Source organism: Cucumis sativus, chromosome 2 (genome assembly GCF_000004075.3).
Source record: "Cucumis sativus cultivar 9930 chromosome 2, Cucumber_9930_V3, whole genome shotgun sequence".
NCBI classification, from domain to species: Eukaryota; Viridiplantae; Streptophyta; class Magnoliopsida; order Cucurbitales; family Cucurbitaceae; genus Cucumis; species Cucumis sativus.
Genome location: NC_026656.2, coordinates 14,781,499 through 14,805,071, shown reverse-complemented (window position 1 = coordinate 14,805,071; position 23,573 = coordinate 14,781,499). Strand labels below are relative to the sequence as shown.

At 31.7% G+C, this 23,573-nt stretch overlaps 1 protein-coding gene across 4 annotated transcripts; it reads right to left on the bottom strand.

Annotated features, from left to right (window-relative positions):
- Positions 1-12,771: 12,771 nt before the first annotated feature.
- Positions 12,772-22,443, bottom strand: LOC101213380 (bifunctional 3-dehydroquinate dehydratase/shikimate dehydrogenase, chloroplastic). Of its 4 annotated transcripts, none has more exons than XM_011651082.2 (12): positions 22,286-22,443; positions 19,753-19,809; positions 19,365-19,609; positions 18,924-19,029; positions 17,216-17,434; positions 16,413-16,759; positions 16,173-16,236; positions 15,926-16,031; positions 15,698-15,841; positions 14,624-14,772; positions 13,570-13,732; positions 12,772-13,152 (listed from the first exon to the last, which is right to left on the bottom strand). In XM_011651082.2, the coding sequence occupies exons 2-12, from the start codon at positions 19,786-19,788 to the stop codon at positions 13,103-13,105; spliced, it is 1,629 nt and encodes a 542-aa protein (XP_011649384.1). In that variant the 5' UTR covers positions 19,789-19,809; positions 22,286-22,443; the 3' UTR covers positions 12,772-13,102. The 4 variants fall into 4 exon arrangements, with proteins under 4 accessions (XP_011649384.1, XP_031736761.1, XP_031736762.1 ...); XM_031880901.1 differs by having other exon boundaries at positions 22,245-22,442; XM_031880902.1 differs by lacking the exon at positions 22,286-22,443 and adding an exon at positions 21,315-22,194.
- Between the last annotated feature and the right edge of the window lie 1,130 nt (positions 22,444-23,573).

Here is a 23,573-nt window from a genome sequence, read left to right as displayed (position 1 = left end):
TATCTAAGATCTGAATGTCTAAGATTTGAATGATATAGATAATTTACGTCTTTGTTTGGAAATGGATGACAGTTGATATCTGGAAGTTAAATATTTGTGTTTAATTCAACAGGTACAAAATAAAATAAATTAAAATTAATTAATTAGTTTACTATATTGTAGAAATGAATTAAATTTATCTTAAAATAATTTATTGTTTATGTTCATTAGTTATTTAGTTAATAAAATAAAAAATAAAAGAATTCCTCTTAGCTAAACATAAATAAAGTAATTACTGAAAATAATTAAATTAATAGAATATTAATAATTAACGATAATAATTTATATTAAAAAGTTAAAATAGCATAAAATATTAGTGGTAAAAATATTAGTGGAAATGTACTAATATTTTATATTTAACAATTAATTAAAAAATAATATATTTTAATTTATAAATTAATTAAGCTATATTTTTATACATATTCCGGAAATATAAAAGTTCCATGTTTTTACAAAGTATTTAAAAATGTTTGTTAGGTGGGTTTTAAAGTTTGATGGATAACAATATCTTGGGTTTTAAAAAGTAAAAATTATGTGAAACTAACAAGAATATTAAATGTCTGTCTGAAATCTCATGAAAAATCTCGTGAAAGAAATGAGACCTTAATGTACTAACTTAAATGTCAAAGTATACTATACTTAGCATCACAATTGATATGAGTGCCCCTACAGAGAACTCTAGCTAGCTACGTGGTCGAATCAAAGGAGTAGGTCAGTGGAGCACTCCAAAGTGTCCTGTGGGAGAGTTTCTTGTGCTAACAACTCTAGCTAGGTGACGTGGTCCAATATAACTCTATGAAAGCTCCTTGAAGAAATATTAATTATCAAAAGGCTTGACTGGTTCAATACACAAAATAAATCACAAGTCAACAATGGGAAATATCATTCCTTTTGAAAAGGCAACTTGAGTGAGTTTAGCCCTTTATTCTCTTAGAGAGCAAGATTATTTACTCTCTACTATTCAACATGGTTCTGTGAAAGGTGTCTGCGGAATATTAACAACTCATATTGAGATATTCAATCTAGAAAACCTTTACGCAATTTGGAGTATCAACAATGGGAGGAAATTAAACAATATTTTATCCCTCCTAGTGACAATAGAGGTCACGATGTTGCTACGTACATGGGAATTGAACACTGATGGTAAGTTCAACATAGCCTCTATGAGAAAAGCCATTTGTTGCATGAGACAAATATCAATGCTGATATTTTTAAACAACTATGGAAATAAAAAATTCCTAAAAGATGCAGATTCTTCATTCGGTCTTTCTTACATAGTTGCATAAACATGACCGATGTTCTTCCAAGAAAGATATATCCCTACTCTTCAGCTCAATCCAATTTGGTATTATTTATGCTAAAAGAATTTTGAAGAGCTTGATCACATCTTCATCTCCTGTCCAACCACCAGGGTGATATGTGCCAAATAGGAAAATCTCATTGTTTAGAATAATCTCTTCATCTCTTTTTTAATTATTTAGAAGACCGTTGACAATGACAAAACAACCAATACTTTTGATGTCGACTAGGTTAGTCAAAAGTTTTTTTTGGTCTAGAAACATTTTTGTTTTCAACTTAAAAAAACAAAAAGAAAAAAGAAAGTTGAGAGTTGAGAGTTGAGAAATAGTGTCCACTAATACAAAAGTCTCATTGAGTTACAATGTCAACTTTGAAAGAATAGAAAGAAAATAATTGAAAACCACATAATAAAATGGACGAGTGTGTTGATAAAATTAACAGTAAACTAAAAGACTTAATTTTAGTCAAAACCTCACTCTCGAAAGCTCCCTTATGGATAGATTCAACTTTGAGAAGCCACACTCTACACCCACGCTCTCACCGGTTGTGATGACCCTGCTAGAACTATCTTTTTTTTTTTCAGAGGAACCTCACTTCCGAAAGTCTCTTTTGTTATTGAAGAACTTATGGATGTGAAAACTTGTGAAATATTGCTTCTCCCAACAAAATTACTGAAGACCCCAAGACTTGGGGCATACGGATCCCGATGCCACACATTGCATGACATCAAGAATTACATATCTAAAATCAAAATAATGAAGGGTAACTATTCTTGACACAATACATAAGGTGTCGAGCATCAGAGACAACTTCCAACGAGTTCTTAACTTGTTTGGTGCTCCTTTAGGTTGGAATAAAGGGTACTTTAGTGTAGGTTAGTGGATTTCAGGTGAGTTTTAGTTGTGTGTGTTCTGTTTTTAGTATGTGGCACATTTTTAGTAGTCAGTATGATAAGCATATACACCTAAAACCCATTGTTCCATTCATTATATTGACTTTATTCAAATATTGATTGGGAACGTGGCATGTTTATGAAAATATCTACTTAGGAATATTAGTTGGCAATAATCTTAAGTATTTGAGATTTATTTGCAGATTCTAGGTTTTTCTTATGTGCTCAATTTACTTTTTTGCTCATTCAATCTTGTATGCAATCTGTTTGAAATATTATAAATAATATAATATGACAAATTTTTATTTTTAACAAAGTGTCTACTCGACTTTTTATGTTTTATAGATTGATACGAGAAATTCATACTCACAACTTGAATTGGATGAAGTACGAGCTGAGTGAGCTGAATTTCTAGCTCGGTACATATGTTAGACACACCTAGATATGATCTTAGCTTGTTAACTTTGTAAATGGCAAACATATGGAAATGTCCTTTTTTTTTTTTTTTTGTAGATGTTTTGTTTATAGTCATTATGCTTATGTACATGAGGCAATAGATGTAAGGGGATAGACTTCAGTGTTTGTATACCACACATCTTTTTTTGTTATATAACATAGTTATTATTATTGTTGATTTTGAAATAGGTCGCATATATAGGAAATTTTAGTTGACTATATTGGATTGGTATCGTGTAATTGTTGATGACATTGCTGAGAGCAATAAAATTATTTTTGGTTTACTTATTATACTAAATAATGTGACTATATTTGACAGTCGATTACTTGTCATTTTTAAAAACGTCAAGTATACGTTTACTTGACACTGTATTAACGTCAAGTAAACCAATTTCTGTAGTAGTGTAACTTAGGACAATTCAAGGACGTTTGTTTATTCTACTCAATTGAAGTAATTTTGGGGTCAATGTATATCATGGTAAAGTCTCACTTTACTTAAAAGAAGTAACAAAATATATGGTGAAATAAAGCACTTTTTGACATTTATCATGTTTCTTTTATATTGATCACAATAGATGCCAAGTTAAATGTTCAATTCAATATAAATTGTATGTTTAACTAGGACCACAAACATAGATACAGATACATAATACAAATACGATAGGATACAATCATACATCAATTTCTAAAAACCTATGATATTGATACGTTTGAAGAGATACATTTCTTTTCTTAAAAAGTTTTAGGATATAAGTAAACGTAACATAAAAATAATAAATGTAATTTCACAAGTCCACAAAAAACCACAAAATGTCAAATTACTTACTATTATAAGAAGTATGATCCAAACAGTGGAGTACAATACAAAAAAGCAACATAAAAATATTGAAGTAAACAAATCAAAAGAATGCAATCGAAAAGAGACACAAATTGATCAAGAAAAGGAATAAGATTAGAAGAAAAGTACGAAGATAAAGGAAGAACAACTTTGTTAAAAGTTGTTGAAGATATGCAAAAAGGTTAATATTTTACACGATTTTATGACGACTCAAACGTGTGATGATGACAATCTTGTCTTTTACGTTATTTTTATTTTACTTTTTCTTTTGGGCAAGGGAATGAACATTTTAAATAAGTTGCTTAGTTTTGAGTTGTTAAATATTAGATGGTTGCTGATCTTTTTTTTTTTTAGAAAACGGTTAGCATAAAAGTATATATGTAAGCTAAATGGCGTGTTAGATAGATATATGAAAAGTATTGGTATCTAATACATATTTGATATGGGTTCTGTGCCTCACTTGTGTTTTAAGGTCTAGGTCTCTATGATAGTGAATCATTGTTAAGCTATCATGACAATATATAGTTAGATGAACAATAAAAATTAATTTATGACTTTCCCTCATTCGTTGTTGAAAGACAATTATCTGAAGTTTAGTTTTGAGATTTAAAAAATGTCAACCATTCAAGATTTCATATAACTTATACATCATTTAACGAATTGAATTACAAAAAATCAATACCCTTTGATTAGACGACACTCTTTTATATCCTTCAACATTGATCCTTTTCTTTTTAGTTTTTATTAATTTGCTAATCATCATGAATCTCATTTTCAATCCTTAAACAAAGTCGAAAAAAAATCTAGAGTAGCTAAATTAATATGTGAGTTTGATCTTCTGACAATGGTATTGGATCTGATCGTAAGGCTATTTTACTTTATTATAATAACTTGACATGAGCACTTGTATGCAAATTAAATCCAGTTTTCGAAGCAGTTGCTGGAGATTGAAGTAACAAGTTAGCTTAATATTTGAGAGTAGGATAAATTTTAATTCAAGTAAATGAGATCAATGCCATGAGCAAAAGGAAAAAGATACCCCAGCATGATATATCATGAGTGCAATGCCACAAAATGTTGGGCTCGATGCTACAATATACAATCGTAAAGCATCACGATGTTACCTTGAAGTGTTATGACAACATTATTGTCGGATGAACTTGAAAAACAATGTTAATTAAGCAACTCTACATCAGTCTAGAAAGCCAAAGGATGCAGCTGTCTCGACGACACTTTTGAATTGGTATAAGAACCTTATAAAGATCGTTTCTATATTGTTCAATAAAAGATTATATGATGATAGTTTGTAACTATAATTTTTACCCTAATCTTCTATAACAAAGAGTGTTATTTTAGAAACATAGATTGCTATATTAGCTCTAATATTGTGATCATTATTTTATAACAATTTTCTCTCGCCAATTAATTTGGTTTTCATGGAATCTAATTTTTGTTGTAAGATGACTATTTTCTGTTTTTCATTTTTTAACATACACATTCATTTGATAATTTATGACTTTCTTGTTGCTAATAAGTTGTCAGAAATGTTTCTAAAAGTTATTAATTTTTCTTGATATAGATAGATAAAATTAATGATATGGATGTTAATTAATCAATAGTTCACAAAAGAAAATTCTCTCTTTTTTATCTCTTTTTTTATTATTCAGAATATATTTGTGTATGATTAAATAATGAAAAACACAAGCATTTTTAAGAGAAAAATAAATGGGAGCTATTTAAATATAGAAAAATGGGTCAAATTATGTACACGTTACAAAAAAAATTATACATTTTTTATAACCAGCACTGCTACAAGTTTGGTCTTTCACGATGCACGCAAATTTTGATTTCTTGATGGTCATAACAAAGGACCATCTTTTTTTTATACAATATACATATCTTGACGATTATGTACGTCAAGAAAAGTCTCATTATTTTGTGGATTTTTAATTTTTTTTATGGGCAAAGTTCTCTTAGTTTTGTTGATGATTCACAAACGTCAAGAAAATGATTTCTTGATAGACGATATACATTAAAGATATATATATATTAGTTGACCGATAATGTTCATCAAGTTAATTAAGTTTTCTTGATGGACGAGACCCATCAAAAGATAAATTTTCTTGATTTGCAATGGCCATCATCGAAAAAAATTAACATATATTTGTTTTGAATTTCTTGATAGATTTAAAATTTTCTTGATTGGTCTAGAATTTTTTGATGGATTTAAAATTTTCTTGATTGGTCTAGAATTTTTTGATGGATAAAGACCAAAAAAAAGATTATAGACAAGGTTCATCAAGAAAAATTGTATGTTGATGGGCATTGTTGATCAAGAAAAAACTATTTTTCAGGAAGTATGAAATTTGGACCCTCGTTAACAGGCTCAGAAAACACAATATTCATCGATAATACTATAAAATGTTTACTGTTTTTTTTTCCAATATAATTATTACTTTCTATTCATCAATAATACAATATTACTTTTTTAAAAGTTAACGGTTGTAATTATAATTAGATTGAAATAAGTGACTTTATCAAAATTAAATTCGTTATTATGTTCAACTTTAATGAGTTGAATTTAAAATTTGTAATTTAGGGTTATTCAAATTTGTAGAAATTGCCCCATATGAGTTTTAGCTCAACTGACACTTGTATTTACTCGTGGACAAGAGGTCGAGAGTTCAAATTTCCACCTTATACAAATTTGTTTACAAGCTTCTATCAAGGGTTGAAACCAGAAAAAATTTACAAAATGAAATTCATCTTTTATTTAAAATAAAACGAGAGGAAACAAGAAAGAGAATGATAACATCAAAAACACAAACGGGCCCTTAGTAAGTGTTCCAGGTCGAGATAATTAATCTTCCATGGAAAATCAATCTAATTTCAAATAATAATAATAATTTAAAAAGAAAAAGAAAAAGACAAGATTGAAACAGTTGCACATGTATGAAACCCCCTATTGTTTCATTGTTTGCTCCTATCTTCCATTTCTGTATAATTCATTACTCAAAACATTCATAATATTAGTTATCACAAAGTTTTAAAAAAAGAGAGAGAAAGATATAGATGTAAGATATCATACAAATTAATAGTAATGAAACAAAAGTGTTTTTGGAATAATTTTGAGTGTTCGTATACAAATTAAATAAAATCTCTAGTTGTGAATTGGAGGCTTCTTGGAAGCTGGAGTATAATCCATTGCACCCAAATCATCCGTGCTTGAGAAATAATGTTCTTCATCATTATTATGAACTTTATAAGCATCATCATTCATGTTAATTACTTTCTCATTTTGACTCTCATTTTTCATCTCAGCAACTCCCACACTTCTTGCTGCTGCAATCACAAACAAATCAATAATTAAGGAAATCCCATCAGTAACAATCTCAGTCCAAACTTCAACTTGTACATAAAATTTCGGTTTCCAAAGAGAGATCGAGGAAAACTTTGTAGAATGAGTTTTTTATTTGATGCTTTTCGTATAGAATTGAACTTATTCAACTGACAGACATACTTTGAAGTCATTCGAAATTCTTCATTCAAAACAACATTTAAAATATGTCTAGAAACAACTTTTATTTCTTGTTCTTTTTGTTTTCTTTTTCTGGTTAGAAAAACTTCTTTTTGAAATACTATTTATAGAAGTAGATTATAAAAATAAGTAAATATTTTAATTTCTTAAACAAATGTATTTGTATATAATATATATATTTCTCGTTTGGTAAGAGATACTTCCATAGTCTCATTAAACTTACAAAATAAGCATCAAGAAACATATATGTTGTCATGTTTGAATGTATCTATGTTTGGCACAAACCTTTCAAAATACATCAAAAAACTAAATTATATATACTATGAACCTTATACATGCATGTACAATTGATCAAGATGTTGTACCATGAGAAAATTAAAAATTCTCATCTTACATAAGGTAAAATATATTTCAGTTTATGATTATAACTCAAAATTTGATAGTATGACCTAATTTTTAAACTCAACAAAACTAGGGAGAAGAAGTAAATAAAAAAAATCGATATGAATTATTGTCGTAATCAATTAGATAACATGTTTTTTTGTTTAACCCATAACCTAAAACATAAAAATGAAGAGAAAAAGAAAAGACATCATTAGATAGAAAAGTCTATACCTATAGCTGGGTTTGAGAAACAACAAAGAAGGACGAGGATGAGGACGAAGAGTGTAAGAATGCGTTTGCATGGAAGCATAGCCATTTGGAAGGATCTTTTGTGTTTGATTTTGTTATTGTGATGACAAAAAGGAAGCTTTGTTTTTTGTATGTGAAGAAGGTGGTGAAGTTGAGGGGTTTCTTTTATAGAGTTTGAATAGAAAAAGAAATTGATTGGGAGCTATGTGCAAAGGCACATGTGGAGCAGCATGAAATTTGTATTATTCCATGGAGAACAAAAGTTATGGTGTTGAGAGTCCATGTCAATGTTTTGTGAGTGTCTTGTAATGAAAGTGATGGGCTTTTGTGGTTGGAGACATAACCCTTTTGTAATTGTAATTGTAATTGAAATTTAGGGTTTGGAGGCTTTTGAGCTTGTGAGAATGTGGAGTGTTTAAAACCAGCCAAATTAGACTATTAATGTTGATAAAAACCCTCATTTAGCATCTAATGAGTATAGTAATGGCAAAAAAAAGAAAAAAAACAAGGAAAGAATTAATTAAGTTGTGATGGATATCTAGCTTGCTAAAATATAATTACACACTTCTAAACTATATACCTAATTACACATTTTAGATCAAGGGTCCCACACGGTATGTACGTTGTTTCTTTTGTTATGGCTCATTTTGAACTAAGAGTCACAAGCTCGATCGAAAGAGAAAAACATTAAAGGTAAATTAGAATGACTGTAGTTATGTGAGAGCCAAAGAAGTGCAAAAAATAAATCAAGGGAGGAAGCTGAGATTTGAAGAAATGACAAACTTCAGCCTAATGTGCTCATCTCGAGGTTAAGACCACTTTGAGCCAGGCGATGACCAACGTGGTCGAGACCGTTAATCTCTTCCCTTCACAATAGAGCACATTTCATGTGGACCACTTTCTTAGCCTCATGGTCGACCCATTTTTACCTTTTTCATATTAGGAACCTTGAGATTCACTCCATGTTTATAGGACATAAGCAATAACATCCAAAGATAGTTAATTAAGTCTTCCCATCTCTAGCTTGCAAACCTGTTAACTATGAATATTGACTTAACCATCAAAGATCTAGTATTAGATACCACACCAGTGTTTAATTTTCTTCTTCTTTTGTTGTGCAAGTTGACTTTCTTTAAAAATATACAAATTTACTGTTGAGGGAATGTGAATGTTAAAAATGAGTATTTCTATTCAAAATTTGCCCTAAAAATTTCTCATATTTAACGAAATAGGAAGTTAAAGTTTAAAAACTATATATATATATATATACATATAGGTCGTTTGGTTTGTAGGATTTCTAAATGGGAATGGACACATATATTTAAAACGCATATTTGTTTCACAGTTTTCAAACTTTTGCATGGCAATAACTGATTTCCAAACATCCCTACTGGCCATATACAAGTGTTTTTTATTCTTTCCAAAATGGTGGGTTTTCTTTTTTCCATCTCTATCTATTTTTTTTATTTTGTATACAATTTCATTTGAAATACAATTAATTAATTAATACTAACTTTAAAAAAATAATATAAAATACTTATTTTAATAAATTAGTAATAATCTATTAAAATATTTACCAACTTATTTTACAATTAAAAATTATTAAATAAGTACGATTATTTCTTTATACAATAAAAAATTATCAAAGGAATACCACTATTTCCTTACGCAAAGTATTAATAAATTAGATAACAATATAAACTAAGATTAATTTATAACAAATGAGTTTAGGAGGGAGACAAAAATAAACTGAAATCAGATATCATAAGAAGTATATGAAAGTAAGGTTAAGAAAGACTTAAAAAATTTAAAAAACTTAAAAGTTATTACCTATACCAACAAGATGCACTTTTTTTTAGTGACTCGATCATGAAAATGAGGACAACTTTCACTCTAATAAATCTTAAAGACAAGCAAGAATGATGTTGTCAAATCACAGGAGATGCAGAAAAATGTCACATAAACCAAATAAGATGGAAGATTAAAATAGTGAGAAAATGACCAAAAATATACTCTCATGTAATCTCAAGAAATTTCGTGACGTGAAAATATAATAATAGAAAAAAACTTAATTAAATTGGCGGTTTTGTTATATTTTATAAATAGTTTTAATTTTTTTTCTATATTTAAAAATGTTAAAAGGAAAAACCTTCTAAAAATAATCTTGGGAGGAGATTGAAAACCAATGCATATTGTTTTTGTTTTCAAAATTGAGAAAGATTAAAACACACACAAAAAAAAAAGAAAGAAATTAGTTAATCAACGAGGCTTATCTTTAAACAAGTACACATTAAAATTGAAAGCACAATGGTTATCCAAAAAACAATTTGTCAAATGAGTTCGAAATGTCAACCAACAAAATAATAATTTCTAGAATTGAATAAGGATAGATATACATAGATATATATATATATATGTGGTTATGTTAAACCTTGAAGTCATAGTACTACTAATTAAAACCAAATCAAATGATTTAATATTTTTCATATGTTTAATCAAATAATAATAACTTCAATCAATATATTTGTTTTTCATCAACCTCCATCAATTAGTGACCTAACTAGAAAAATTATTGAAACCCCAAATGCCTTGTTTGTTGTTCTCTAAAACACACACATGTTTGAAAGAGTTTATGATTCAACCTTGCATAAACCTAACCCTAATTAATTTCAATGAGTTAGTTAATGAAATAGAAAAATTTTAATAAAAAAAAAGAAAGGAAAAAAAAAATAGAGAAGGGCTTAGCTTTGTTGCAATAATAATAATAACAATAATAAATATGTTTGGTTTTTTATATAAATGTCTTCATGTGCAATGGCCTAAGGTGTGTGGGAAAGAAGGGAACAACTTTGAGGCATACAAGATTTGTAGGCCAAACCAAAACACCTATTTCAAAGACTTAGCATCAACAACACATACAAATTTCTCATTCAAGTGGCCAATATTCATGGATCTAGTACATCAACTTGAATACCTTATATGTGGAGAGTTTTTATCCATCAACTCCTCTTAACCCTAACCATCTATACTATTAAAATAAATTTCACCTCATCTATTCATCACATTTTTCGAATCTTTCTGTAAATACACACTATGAAGGTAAGAACAGAATTAGGGTTTGATAAATTTAGTTGATATATTACTCAGTGAAATTATAAAAAAAAATATGGAGGAAAACAAAAGGTCTATCACCCAAAAAAAGAAATTTTGAACTTTTTAAAATTAATTTCTTCCCTCTGAATTAAATTTTCATTTCGCTAATATTAATATTCATCTAGAGAACCACGTGAGAATTTTAAGATTCCAATTTAATCGAGAGAAGAACTACATGTCAATTATAGACCACCGAGCTAATAACATATTTTTTGCTGGGATCATAGTATTAAATTTTCTTCAACAGTAGTTGATATTTTCATCGTTATATTTTTTTATATTATCGGTTTGTTGTCGGCATGAGAGATAGAATCAATATTTTCATTAAAAGTAAATAAAAGTTCCACTAAACAAAAAAACTTTAAACTTAGTATTAAATTTTTTTGCTATGATTGTATAGTATTAAATTTTTTTGCTAGATCATATAGTATTAAATTTTCTTCAACCGTAGTTGATATTAGCTCCACGAAACAAAAAAAAAAAAAAAAGAGTTAGTAATGCAAATATAATAGAAATAATAAACATGTTAGCTAATTATTTAAACGTCATAAAATTTTTATTTACTAATTTAATTTATTTTACAAAAAAATTCATAAATATATGTCGATATCGAAATTTCCATAAAATTAAGATCTCAATATTTTTGTCAACACATTTGTAATTCAAGAAAGAGAGAACCTACCAAACCAAAGACATTTTTTTTAGAGGTGAATGTGAAATATCAAAATTATAGAATAAAGAAGTTAGAAGTTTAAGATGTTGGAGTATTCCAAATTAAGATTCCTCATGTAGAGTTATAATGGCATGTATATTTATAGTTAGAAAAGAGATGAAATACTTTTGTGTGAGGAGACAATGATAATGATGAAATTATTTTTCTTACTAATCCTAAGTTATAGATTAGATTAAATTCATTCCTAACCTTGAAACCATTTAGTTAGGTTAAAAAATAGAGATTTGGAACCTTTGGTGGGGGGATGAGATTAGGATGAGGGGGTGAATTATGATAGATGATATTTGAGGGAATTTTGGAGGATGAATGAATGAATGAATGAATGGAGGAATGGAGGAATTAGGATATTAAATGAAGGATGGGCAAAAATGCAGCAGTAGTGGGGGCTACCATACCATCATCTCTATATCTAAACACATAGAAAAGGAGAGAATAGAGAAACAGAGAGAAATTTTACTTTTAAAAGTGTTTAAAAAATCACGTGGGTGAGATGGTGATCTTCATATGGGTGGGCCTTTTTTTGTTTCTTTTCCAAACCATTTCTTTAAATTAATACTATATATCATATATGTATGTATGTATGTATGTATGTATGTATATATAACAAGGTAAAGACGCAAAATTTTGTCCAAGTAAACTTAGGTTAATTTGAATGTGTTTCGTTTAGAAAAATGGAATTTTTACAAATAAAACTTCAACTTCCGCAGTAACAAAAGCTGACAAAACTCAATTTTTTGGGTACAAGCTGTTTAGATCTTATCACGTTCTTTGTTTTTCCTTTCTTTTTGTTTTCTTCTCAGGAACAATCTATTAAAATTTACACAAAATTCAAACCAAGAAAGTTAGATCTTTCTAAATGGTAAAGGGTAATTATATTAGTATAATATTTTTAATGTAATTTTTATATTTACTACTATCCAAGAAAAATTACCAAAACAAAACGTAGACCTTCCACCCAGTTAAGCTAATTATACCTAAATTTGTTTTTAAGTTATTAAGTTACAGATGAAATTATTCGATAATCGTAAAAAGTTGATTAAGAGAAGAAAAAAAATGAAGTTACTTCAATAATGTTAAAGATAAAATAGAGCACTCAAGAATTTCAATAGTTGAAATTGTTTACACCAACTTAAGTTTGATGGCCAACCAGGCCATAATACACATAACGGTAGAATTTTAGATTTAAAGTAAAACCCAACAAATTTTGATGGTTAAGCTGATAGTAGTGAACCATAGAACTTATTTCTAATACAAAGTTCAAGAAGGATGATCAATTCTTGAAATTTAATCATTATTCCAGACAAAGATTCTTCTTAAAAAGAAATTATTACATCTAATTCCATAAAATTACAACAAAAATAAACTTGGGAAAGTGCAAATCAACATCAATACCTTTTACCATAAATGTGAACCATCAAGAGGGAGGATCTAATTTGTATGTATTGTTGCCCAATTAAGAAAACAAATCCTCCCTTATTGAACTAAGAGTTTGAAGAAAATCAGCCAACACTACACATCACCCTATAATTTGGAGTCAATTCCCATTATCTTCCTGAAGAGTTCTTTTGGTGCTGCAAGTAACAGTATCAAACAAATATAAATATATTGTACAAATAAATTGAATAACAATAGTAATAATAATAAAGTTTAAATCTCATTTATGAACTTCTACTTTTTTTTGCCTCACTTTAATGTTTCAATTTCAAGGGTTCATTATATATGGACATTGTTGGTTTGGAACTTTGAAAATGTGTATTCTAAGTCTTTGAACTTTGAAAAAGGTTAATCATTTTAGTCATAATTGTTACTTCAATACTCATCTCAACCATAAACAAACCTAATATGACTTCAATACCTGCTCAAGTTCAAATCTAAACAGTAAGTTTCAGAAGTTCAATAACCAAAACAAGATTTTAGATTTTAGTTTATAAAGAGATTGTGTTTTATTAGAAAGAATATCTAAGATCAAAAAGATATTTGAAACTTACCAGGCATCCCGGTGAACCTCTCGTATTGTTCATATGCCTGTCCAACAAACATCTCCAAACCAGTGACGATCTTGGCTCCAGATGCTTCAGCATCCTTCAAGAGTCTCGTCATCACTGGGGTGTAAACAGCATCAAACACCAGGGAATAATATCGTAGAGCATCCTGCAAAACCAACAAGAAGAAATTAACTAAAGCTTAGATTATTAATCAATACAATCATCTTTCGTTGAGTACTTTGCCCAACATGTCAAAATGGCCCGGTTCTACTAGCATATGGATGTGTTTGTAATCAAGAGGTCTATGGACAGTTTAATTGTGCACGCCCAACACACAGCATAAAGATTAAAATATTAATTAAAAAGTGGTACTTTCATAACTTCAGACTTTTCTTCTTTTTTCCCCACAATCTTCCCGACTCTTCTTACTTCTTTTAGTACTTTTACTTTTTGCTTTTCTTCTTTTTCTTCTACTTCTCTTCTGTACCTTCCTTCTCATTCTTCTTCATTTTCTTTTTCTTCCTAGCCATCCAACGCTTCTTTTTGTATTATCATTTTCTCCTCTCGACTCTTCTCTTTCTCACTTGTTATGAAATATTAACAAAATTAAAAGAAGATAGATGCTCGCCTTCACATCTTCACATATGGTGAAGGTGCAACATGGCGACAAAAGGTGTGGTCAAGCAAGCCCCTAGTTGAAGGTCCTGTCCAAGGGACAATAGCCCAAAGCCAGCTCTACCTTGCCTCAAGGGCACATCTTGAGTCATCTCGAAAACAGGGCTTTCAGTTCAGTCAAATACAAGTTGATCTTCTCATTTGCATTACTAGCACAAACCATTAACCACCCTATGCTATAGGTCATTTCTTACTGTTCGGATGGATATTAGTAGAGATCATCCGGTTGTAATTAGAGAAATCAAGAAAATACATTAACAGGCTGAATAAATAATCTAAGTGCCTAGCCTCCAACCTTTGGTTTAGCAAGATCACTATGCTTCCAATAGAATAAATAGAAATCTATAATAAACACACAAACACATCGTTGGTGGTCACAAACCTTAGCAATTGGTGTTTCCTCAACTTTTGGCTGCATTCCTATGGATGTTGTGTTTGCCAGAATCATATTATCCTCCGGATGGAAATTATTCAAATCAGCAAGAGTGATTGCATCACCTCCAATGGTATCTGCAAGTTCTTTTGCTCGTTCTTGAAGCACAAGGTGGCAAAATGTCAAAATTTGCAACAGGAGAGTGTACACAAATAACAATAGTAATTAGTACTATGAGCATCATAAAATTGATAAACCGATATTGATGGTTTCAAAACTAACATAAGCCAAGACGTGAAATGTTCTTCAAAAGACTCAATCACAAAATTACACAAGAGTGTTTGGCTTGCCTTTAAGACTGCTTGGCTAAAGTTTAAATAGTAGTTAAATGTGCTTTAAATCACTTTCTTGAATCTTCGATAATCAAAAATCTTTTCAGAAATCTCAAAAACAGATGAAAATCATTAACAGTGCTTTTAGATGGTATTTAATCAGCTTTCTTCAGAAAATGTTGATAAAAGATACTTCAAAAACACAAGCATAGCCCAACTGGCGTAAAGCATACACCCAAAATCTCCCTCGTATATTGTTCAAGAAGAGGTTGTCAAAAGGCATCTGAACTTGCTCAAGTAAGATGGCTTTTAGAAAGGCAAAGAGAACCCTTAACCTATTAAAAACATATTTCAAAATTTTCCCAACAAATGGTTACATAATTAAAAGTTATTTCGAAAAGTCAAGATATATGAAAAAATATTGCAAATGTTTTTAGGAGCATCACTTCATCGAAGAAGACTTATGTACTTATTTCTGTAGTCATTCCAATGTCACCCTAACCAAGTTTTAAACCTCTTCCTTTGACTGGCTTTTGGTTAAATAAGAACTTGATAAAAAAAGCCTCTAAATTATGCCAATAACTTTATGTTCAACAATGCAATATTGATATCTTGAGAAATATTACAAGGAGATCCATGAAACAGAAAAAAATTCTAGAAAACTTTTAGAAGAAATGACAATACGGCTAAGGAACAAGTGACTATCAAGAGAGACGTACTATTTTCAACTCTATGAAAGATATATGCTAACCATATGTACGATTGGCGATCATAACTTTAGCTCCTTTCTCTTTCGCACCATAAGCAAGTGCCTTGCCAGCACCACCAGCACCAATGACCACGAATAGCCTGCCGAATAAAGGTGAGCCAGATAGAGGGCTGCCAGTGTAGTCACCTGTAAAATGAAGAATTTATCAAAAGATGGGGGAAAATCACTGTACATGAAACTTGAGAAGATGGTGAAGCAAACTATACACACCTTGTAGTTTTTCCTCAATAGCAGAAATGGCACCGACATAATCTGTGTTATAACCGCAAAATTTCCCATCATGTCTTCTTACAATGCAATTAACAGCACCAATTGACTAATGCATTGAACAAAACGTACACCAGTTACACACATAACTAGAGAAAATAGACACCCCCCAGCCAAACTCCGATTTCTCCAGCAAAACCAATGAAGCAAGATAATTTCATTTTCTGCATCATCATAATAACTCAATTACCTTTGCCACTGGATCAACCTCATCACAGAACTTTGCTGCAGCCTCTTTATGGGGAATGGTACAGCTGCATTTCAATTATTAGTAAACAAATTCATACTGGATAAATTTATAAAAACTGCATTGAATAAGATACTAAGAATTTATTGTATTGAATAGGAGAGGCAATAAAAAGACTTAATATTTTTTCATCGAAACAGGACACGAGAAGATTTAATTCCAAATGCACATATATCATTGAACCTGAATCCAGCGAAGTCCAAGGATGAGTAAGTTTGGAGAAAGTTTACTATGTCATCCACCAAGTAATGCACATAAACCCCATTGAAACGTATTGACTTGAATGCCTCATTGAATAACATGGGAGATTTGCTGTGGCCCACTGGCTTTCCAATAATTCCATAGACTTTTGTATCAGGCCCTATCTGTCTGAAATTGTATAATGTTAAAAGGTCTTGAATTGTTGGTTGCCCAGGAGCTGAAACAATTCCGGCCTCGAGGGTAGCAAAAGTAAGATACCCGCCAAATTTGGCACAAAGTATCCGTGAAATCAAGCCCCTTTCTCCCATTACAAGCCCTATTAATGGAACCTGAATTCAAACATGCTATAGTGAACATTACCTTAACGACATACAAGGAACTTATCCTATAAATATGGCTTCTGAAAGTGTAAAAGTCAGTTTGATAGTACAAGACTGGCTAGTTTGTGCTCTAAAAAGATATATAGTTCATTACCTAAAGCTAAATAACAAATATTTTCAATGTTTACATACTGAAACAATTGTTGTCTAAAATACGGGTCTTAGGAGGTAAGAATGACAGGAATTCAACTAGATCACCAAGAAAATGAAGTTTCCAACTTAGGTTACTTAACTGCTACATTACTTCCTTTTAGAAGAACATGGCCACATAATTTGCAAACCCTTGACTTCTAGTTGATAGGATATAAGAAAAGCTATCAGCATAGTGTAACTTTCACCATGTAAACAAATAGGAATGACATGATTTGGCATTCAATGCATTAAACTCAAGAATATGGTGCTTACTTGTGAATGCACGATTATGTGAAAAATTCGGGATACATCAGTTATATCCCGGGCAGTCGTTGCAATCTTCACAATATCAGCTCCACTTTCTTGAATTCTTGCGACAAGCTTACCAAGATCATCTAGAGATGGAGTTTCTTCATAATTGTGAGAAGAAACAATAACTTTGCACTTTTCTGGCTTCTTTCCACGAATGGAATCAATGAATTCACGAGCAACCTATAATAAGAGAGTGGAAAACAAAACTACTCCTTCACCATCTAAGAAAACAATGTATAAAAATCAGAGAAGGAAAGATAAAAGATACTCTCAACAATTTATATAAAACTATGTTATCGAAATAGCTTGTTAAGAAAAGGAAACACTATCAATATCAATGGAGAAAAAAATCGTGTATAGAACCCAGAGAAGAAAAGATCAGAGATATTTATAACACATAGGCCAAGAGAACTCTAAATGAAAGAAATGAAGATTTCACAATTAACTTTGACTTAGCTGAATGTCAAGCCAAGAAGACTGCAGCCAAGATTCTTAATTGGTAAGGATTTACATCAAATCATCATTACAGAATTCCTTGAATAAGGTGCAATAGGTACAAGTGAAAAAACATAACGAAGTCCAAGAAAATTTCTTGACACTCCTTCGCAAAAGAAATTTACAACATAATTCAATCCCAGTACAATTTTAATTTTGAATTTGGTTATAATTGAAAAATATGAAAAATATTTTCTTTCAAATTTAACTATATTCAAATAATTAAATGACAAATTTAAACTAATATAAGATCTAACCAGTAACCCAAGATTTTCTAAATCTGCAATTGGTTTTCAAGCTATTTGAACCTGCTCTACAAACATAATCTTCTTAATCGCTAAACTTCCTAAACCTACACCCTAAATACAGTTTTCTATCTAAACCACAACTTAAATCCTCATTAACATTGTCAGCCTTAGTATTCCAAACATGCACGTGAAACCCCTGAAGATGTACCATCACTGCATTCATCTTGATATATATCAAAGATTTGAAAAAGCTTCTTCCAACAAGGAATTGGATTCAATATTTTTCTTTCAAACCCTACAAGCATTTGACGCTTTTAAGATCAAGATATTACATGAGCTATCTTCAACCTAATTACTTAATCAACAGTATAGTTGAGAAGACTCCTAGAACAACCATTCACCCATGACGCATCTGTCAACTTGGGATCACATAGACAGCACATCCCTGCTTGGAATACCCAATTTAACATTTCCCTGAAGATCGACATATTAAGCAGCTCTGCCTCCAAACATGCAATCCACCATATGTGTCAAAGGTCTTCAAGCGCCCACTTAGCACTATACAGCTGTAAGACCAATTCCTTTGAAGTTCCACTCAAATTTCCATTCAAAGCTAGAAATATATTTTACAATCACAATAATTGATCACGGTGAAGGTTTATAATGTCCATGTTCTTTCACTAAAGTAGATAATTAGTCAAAATTTACAGTGAGATTATATATCTAGAAGAACAAAATTGTCAGAGTTCTTTCAAAGAAATCATGAAAAAAGTTCAACAAAGAACAGTTCTCCTTTTTTATCCCAGATTGTTGGAACTGCTTAAAATGCTTTCATTAGAACACAAGCATAATTTAGCCAAACAAGTATGAACCACGTGGCGGTTGCATTAAAAGAAATATATAGATTTTAGTAGTAGGAAATTAACCTGAAGTTCCACATCAACATAATCAGCTCCCAACTCCATGACTAATCGAAGTACCTCAAGCCGTTCATTTTCATCACCATCATACTGGCCACCTTCCCACTTAGGTCTAGAAAACACTAACTAATTAATTAAACTACACACTTGAGCTAAAAAAATATTAAAATTTTAAAACAAGAACTACTCTATAAGAAACATGAATAAAAATTACAGAATGAGACTCATTTAGTGAAAACGTTAGGGCATTTTCACATGGAGCCCAATTCTCTGGCAGGGGCGGAGGACTATTGTGAGAGAATAAACCTCATCCTTTTGAGTGTACCTCCGGCAATAGGATTAAGGGTTCTAGTCAGAAGCCCTAGTCTGCTATTGCTTTGGGCTTTAACTTATGGAGACTTGAGATTAACGAGCACAGTTTGATCAAAGATAGATTCCAGAGGAAACCTGTAAGTAAATAAAGTAGGCAACGGACATTCTTTTACAAGAGTCCCCAAGTCTGTTTGTTGGTTGAAAATCTTCAAACTATCCAATCGAATCTCCACAAGATCCGCACCACTAGTTTTCGCCTTACGTGCATCAGCAATCATCAAATCAGCCGAATCAGCCATTATGGGAACACATACTAGTGATGAATTTCTCTTTATTTCTTTATTTTCCAGATCCAAAAGGGCAGTAGTTGATGAATCAAGCTGGAAAAAGGAAGGGAGATGAAAATGACACAGATTCTTACATATGCAATCAAGTTGCTACAAGCATAATCAAACTTCATAATAATGACCCATTTGAGAAACTGCAAAAAGTTAATAATAATAGCCATTATAGGAAGACATACTAGTGGCGCATTTCTCTTCGTTTCTTTGTTGTCCATGACGGCAGTTGATTAATCAAGCTGGAAAAGTAAAAAATATTAAAAATTGTTAGAAATTTCTGCACTCCGAACCCAGAACACAAAAGCCAGCAGAAACTCAAAGCGAAAAAGAACAAATGACACAAATATATAGTGATTCGGCCAATTAGGTCTACATCCACTTTCAAAACCAGCTTGGACGAATTGTATTTAAAACTATTACTGTTAGGAATGGAGGTTGTATGGGATGCCTTTGTCCCATATTGGTTAGAATGGGATGACCAATTTAGTACTAAGTGGTTTGGCTCTTCCACTGACCACCCCAATAGCTGGCTTTCGGGGTGTAATTCTCCATGATGATTAAGTACCATCTTAGAGGAAAGTCATCTCTAAATTCATGACAAGCACAATCAAACAAATTCTTACACTTGCAATCAAGTCGCTACAGGTGCAATCAAACTTCATAATAACAACCTGCATCATTTTCAGGAAGGAAAGGAGAAAAGTCGTCTCTAAATTCTTGACTTTTATGCAACATGCACGTCCATGAAGTCCCATAAAAGCCACATAACATTCGGGTCAAGTTAAGACATCAAATGATTCATGAACATAACATTCTAATCTGTCATCACATAAGGAGATATTTTCAATCACCACACATATCATATAAAATTTATTTGGCAAAGCCTAGAAAACATCATCAAATAGTTCCCAAGTGTTAGGACAACAAACCCCCCAAATATCTCTATGATATTGTCCACTTTGGGTATACACCCACATGGCTTTGCTTTTGGAGATAGTTATCCTCACTTATATATCTAAGATCTACTCCTTATCTAACCGACATTGGACTTTGGTCGGATTCACAATCCTCCCCTCGAACAAGTCCCCACATTACAATCCTCTGCTCGAACAAATTACCACGATCCTCCCCTCAAATAGTCATCCATCCACCAAGCTCTATCTGAGCTAACTCCTCTTCTCAGAACACCCTGCCCATCTGACAGAGTCTACCCACTCTATCTGAGCTATCTCCTTTTTCTCATAGCACTTTGTCCATCCAATAGATTCAACCATGGATCTCATCATGACCTCCTTTTGAGGCTTTCGAGGCTCTACTACATCTTTGTTCGACACCTGAGGATCATACTAGCATGGTTGGTTAAGTTAGAGGCATGACTCTGATACCACTTATTGTGAATAACACACCAAGTTCTGTTACCACTTGTTATGACTATACCAAGCTCCAAGCCACTTGGCATAGTTTCTACACTAGACCAGAGAACACAATGCCAAACCAAACGCAATAGCTAGATGGACATAGATAGCGGTAAAAGAGTAAACGAAGATATATTACAGATATCAACAAAGTAATATGCAATCTGTAATTTTACCGCCAAACTCGACTTTACTGTCGACCAAACACCAAGAAACTGAGAGACCTGATACCGAGACCCAAAACACACCAGAAACCGCCTCCTCTAACCGAAGACCCATGTGTAGAACAAACACTGCACAATTGAATAAAAACCCACAGCTAAACCAACCTCTAACGGCTCAAAACTCACGGTTAAACCCACTGCTAAACCACGGTCAAGACTGCTGCCGAACATGCCACAAGGACGCCGGAAGAACGCCGCTGAAGTCGTCCTCTCCGCCAAACGCTGGAACCCATCAACTGGATAACAGTTTGGAACTCACCGCCAACGCCGTCAATGGAGCGCCGCCTCTCTCTCTGTTTTGTGTGCTTTACGGTAGCCTCACCCTCTCTCTTAGTGTGCTTTTCGGCTGCCCCCTCACTTTCCTCTCTTTTCTTTTGTTTTAATTAAAAGACCTCAAGAGGAAGGTGAAGGATTTGCAAAAAAAAAATGCCATTAATGCATAATCACAATCCTGCCTTTGTCATTTTTCTACACCAAGCTACTTCCAAGCCATTCCAATAATTGAGTTACTTAGCTCAACTGATTGCCAACAACAAAATAATTATCTTTGAGCAAATGAAAACCTCGGTCCAATCCTAAATCCCAATCTTAAATCTTCAACATTCAGTACTAAATTAGGGGGGAAATTACTTCAAAATTGCATATAGAGTTGACCCGAACTGTCCTTTAATCCAAAACTATCTCTATACGTCGAATTACAAACATAACATTATGAACTTCCAGAAGTTAAGACTCCAATTTACCGCAATTACAATGAATTAGGGAGAGAGTAGGAGAACAGAGAGAGAGTTGTATAAAGCATTAACTTCAAAAGTACAACAAGCTAACAAAATTCAAACAAAAAAGGCAAAAATCTTCACATTTAAATTACTAAAAATGACCCCATAAACTTAAACACTGCACTGTTTGGCAGTTAAATGCTAAAACCCAGAAAAGAAAAACATGAAATCATGCAATTTAAGAAATGGGGTAGCCTCAAAAAGTACAAAATTGGGGGATATTGATAAGAAAAAGCTAGTAAATTAGTGTGCATACTGAGCTAAAAAGAAAAAACGATTGAGTAAGAAGTTAAGAACCAATGGATTGTAATTGGTCTGGAGAATGAAATGCGAGAGAGAGATGAATGAATGGCAATGGCAACAGATGCGCGGCGGTGTTGAAGGCGGCTCTACTTTCCCAAAAGGCCAATTATGGTTGGTCTTGTTTGGAATCATTGTACTCTATTCGCTTAAAGATCACGGGGGTTGTTGGAAAACTTTTCAAACTCCACGTTTATAGATTTTTTTTTTTTTATATATAGAAAATAAGAGTATAAGAATATGAATTAAACGTGAATAACCTTGTACTACCAAACTCAATCTATATTATAAGAGTTGAGTTAGATTAAAAAAATTAGATTTTTTCGGGTTGGATTAGATCTCGAGTTGAAAGGTTGAAAAATTTAACAATCCAAATTAAATAGCTAATTTTTCGGGTTGGGTTAGGTCTCGAGTTGGAGGGTTGAAAAATTCAGCAACCCGAACTAAATATAATATATATATATATATATTATTTATTTAATAAAATAAAATATAAAAACTAGGTTTTCTCCCGTCGTGCGCACCGCTCACCCTTCTTTCACTATCAATTCTTCTCTTCCGCCTCACCTTAGTCATCGGTCTTCTTTCTCACAATTGCATCGTCCACCTTCGTTTCTGATGACAGGCTTCTCCCTCTTCGTTCTCCTCTCTCCCTCTTCAGTCTTCTCTCTCTTCGGTCTTCTCCCTCACAATCGCGTCATTCACCTCCGTTTCCCTAAACCCTAAAAAAAATATTAAAAAAATAACCCAACAACACAACCCATATTTTACTAGTTGGGTTAGGTTTGACTAAATTCGGATTATTCGGGTTGTCAACTCATATAACCAAAAAAGAATATTGGTTGGGTTGAGAATGTCTCCCAACCCAACTTGATTACACCCTAACAGAAATGATTGGGTTCAAAATATCATTTTGATTTTTATATTTTAGTTTAAATCCTATCCGTTTTTCTACCAATTTACCTACGAATTGATTATGGTTGATTTAATATGTCATAATAAATTTCCATATCGACACTTTTAACCTTGATTTTTTTACTAAATACTCACTAAGAGTGTGTTTGGTTGATGGTAAAAGTCCTTGAGCTCGTATTTGTTATAGTAGAGTTAATTGGAAGTTGATACAAATAACGATATAAAAAATGTGTGTGTATGTTTTTGTGAGAAATGTAGGTTAAACGTAAATAACAAGTTAATAAACATACAACATACATTTGGAGGAGTTTTTTTAATCACCCAACCCAACTTTTCAAATCCCTAGTTTAACCCATAATAGTTTTTGGGG

Bases quoted from the DNA above. Each gene is read 5' to 3' on its own strand.
- LOC101213380 (XM_011651082.2), bottom strand. From the start codon at position 19,788: ATGGACAACAAAGAAACGAAGAGAAATGCGCCACTA. The intron at 17,435-18,923 runs GTTAATTTCCTA...CTCTTATTATAG, and splicing joins ATGTTGATGTGGAACTTCAG to GTTGCTCGTGAATTCATTGA. The intron at 16,760-17,215 runs GTAAGCACCATA...GTTTGAATTCAG, and splicing joins ACATAATCGTGCATTCACAA to GTTCCATTAATAGGGCTTGT.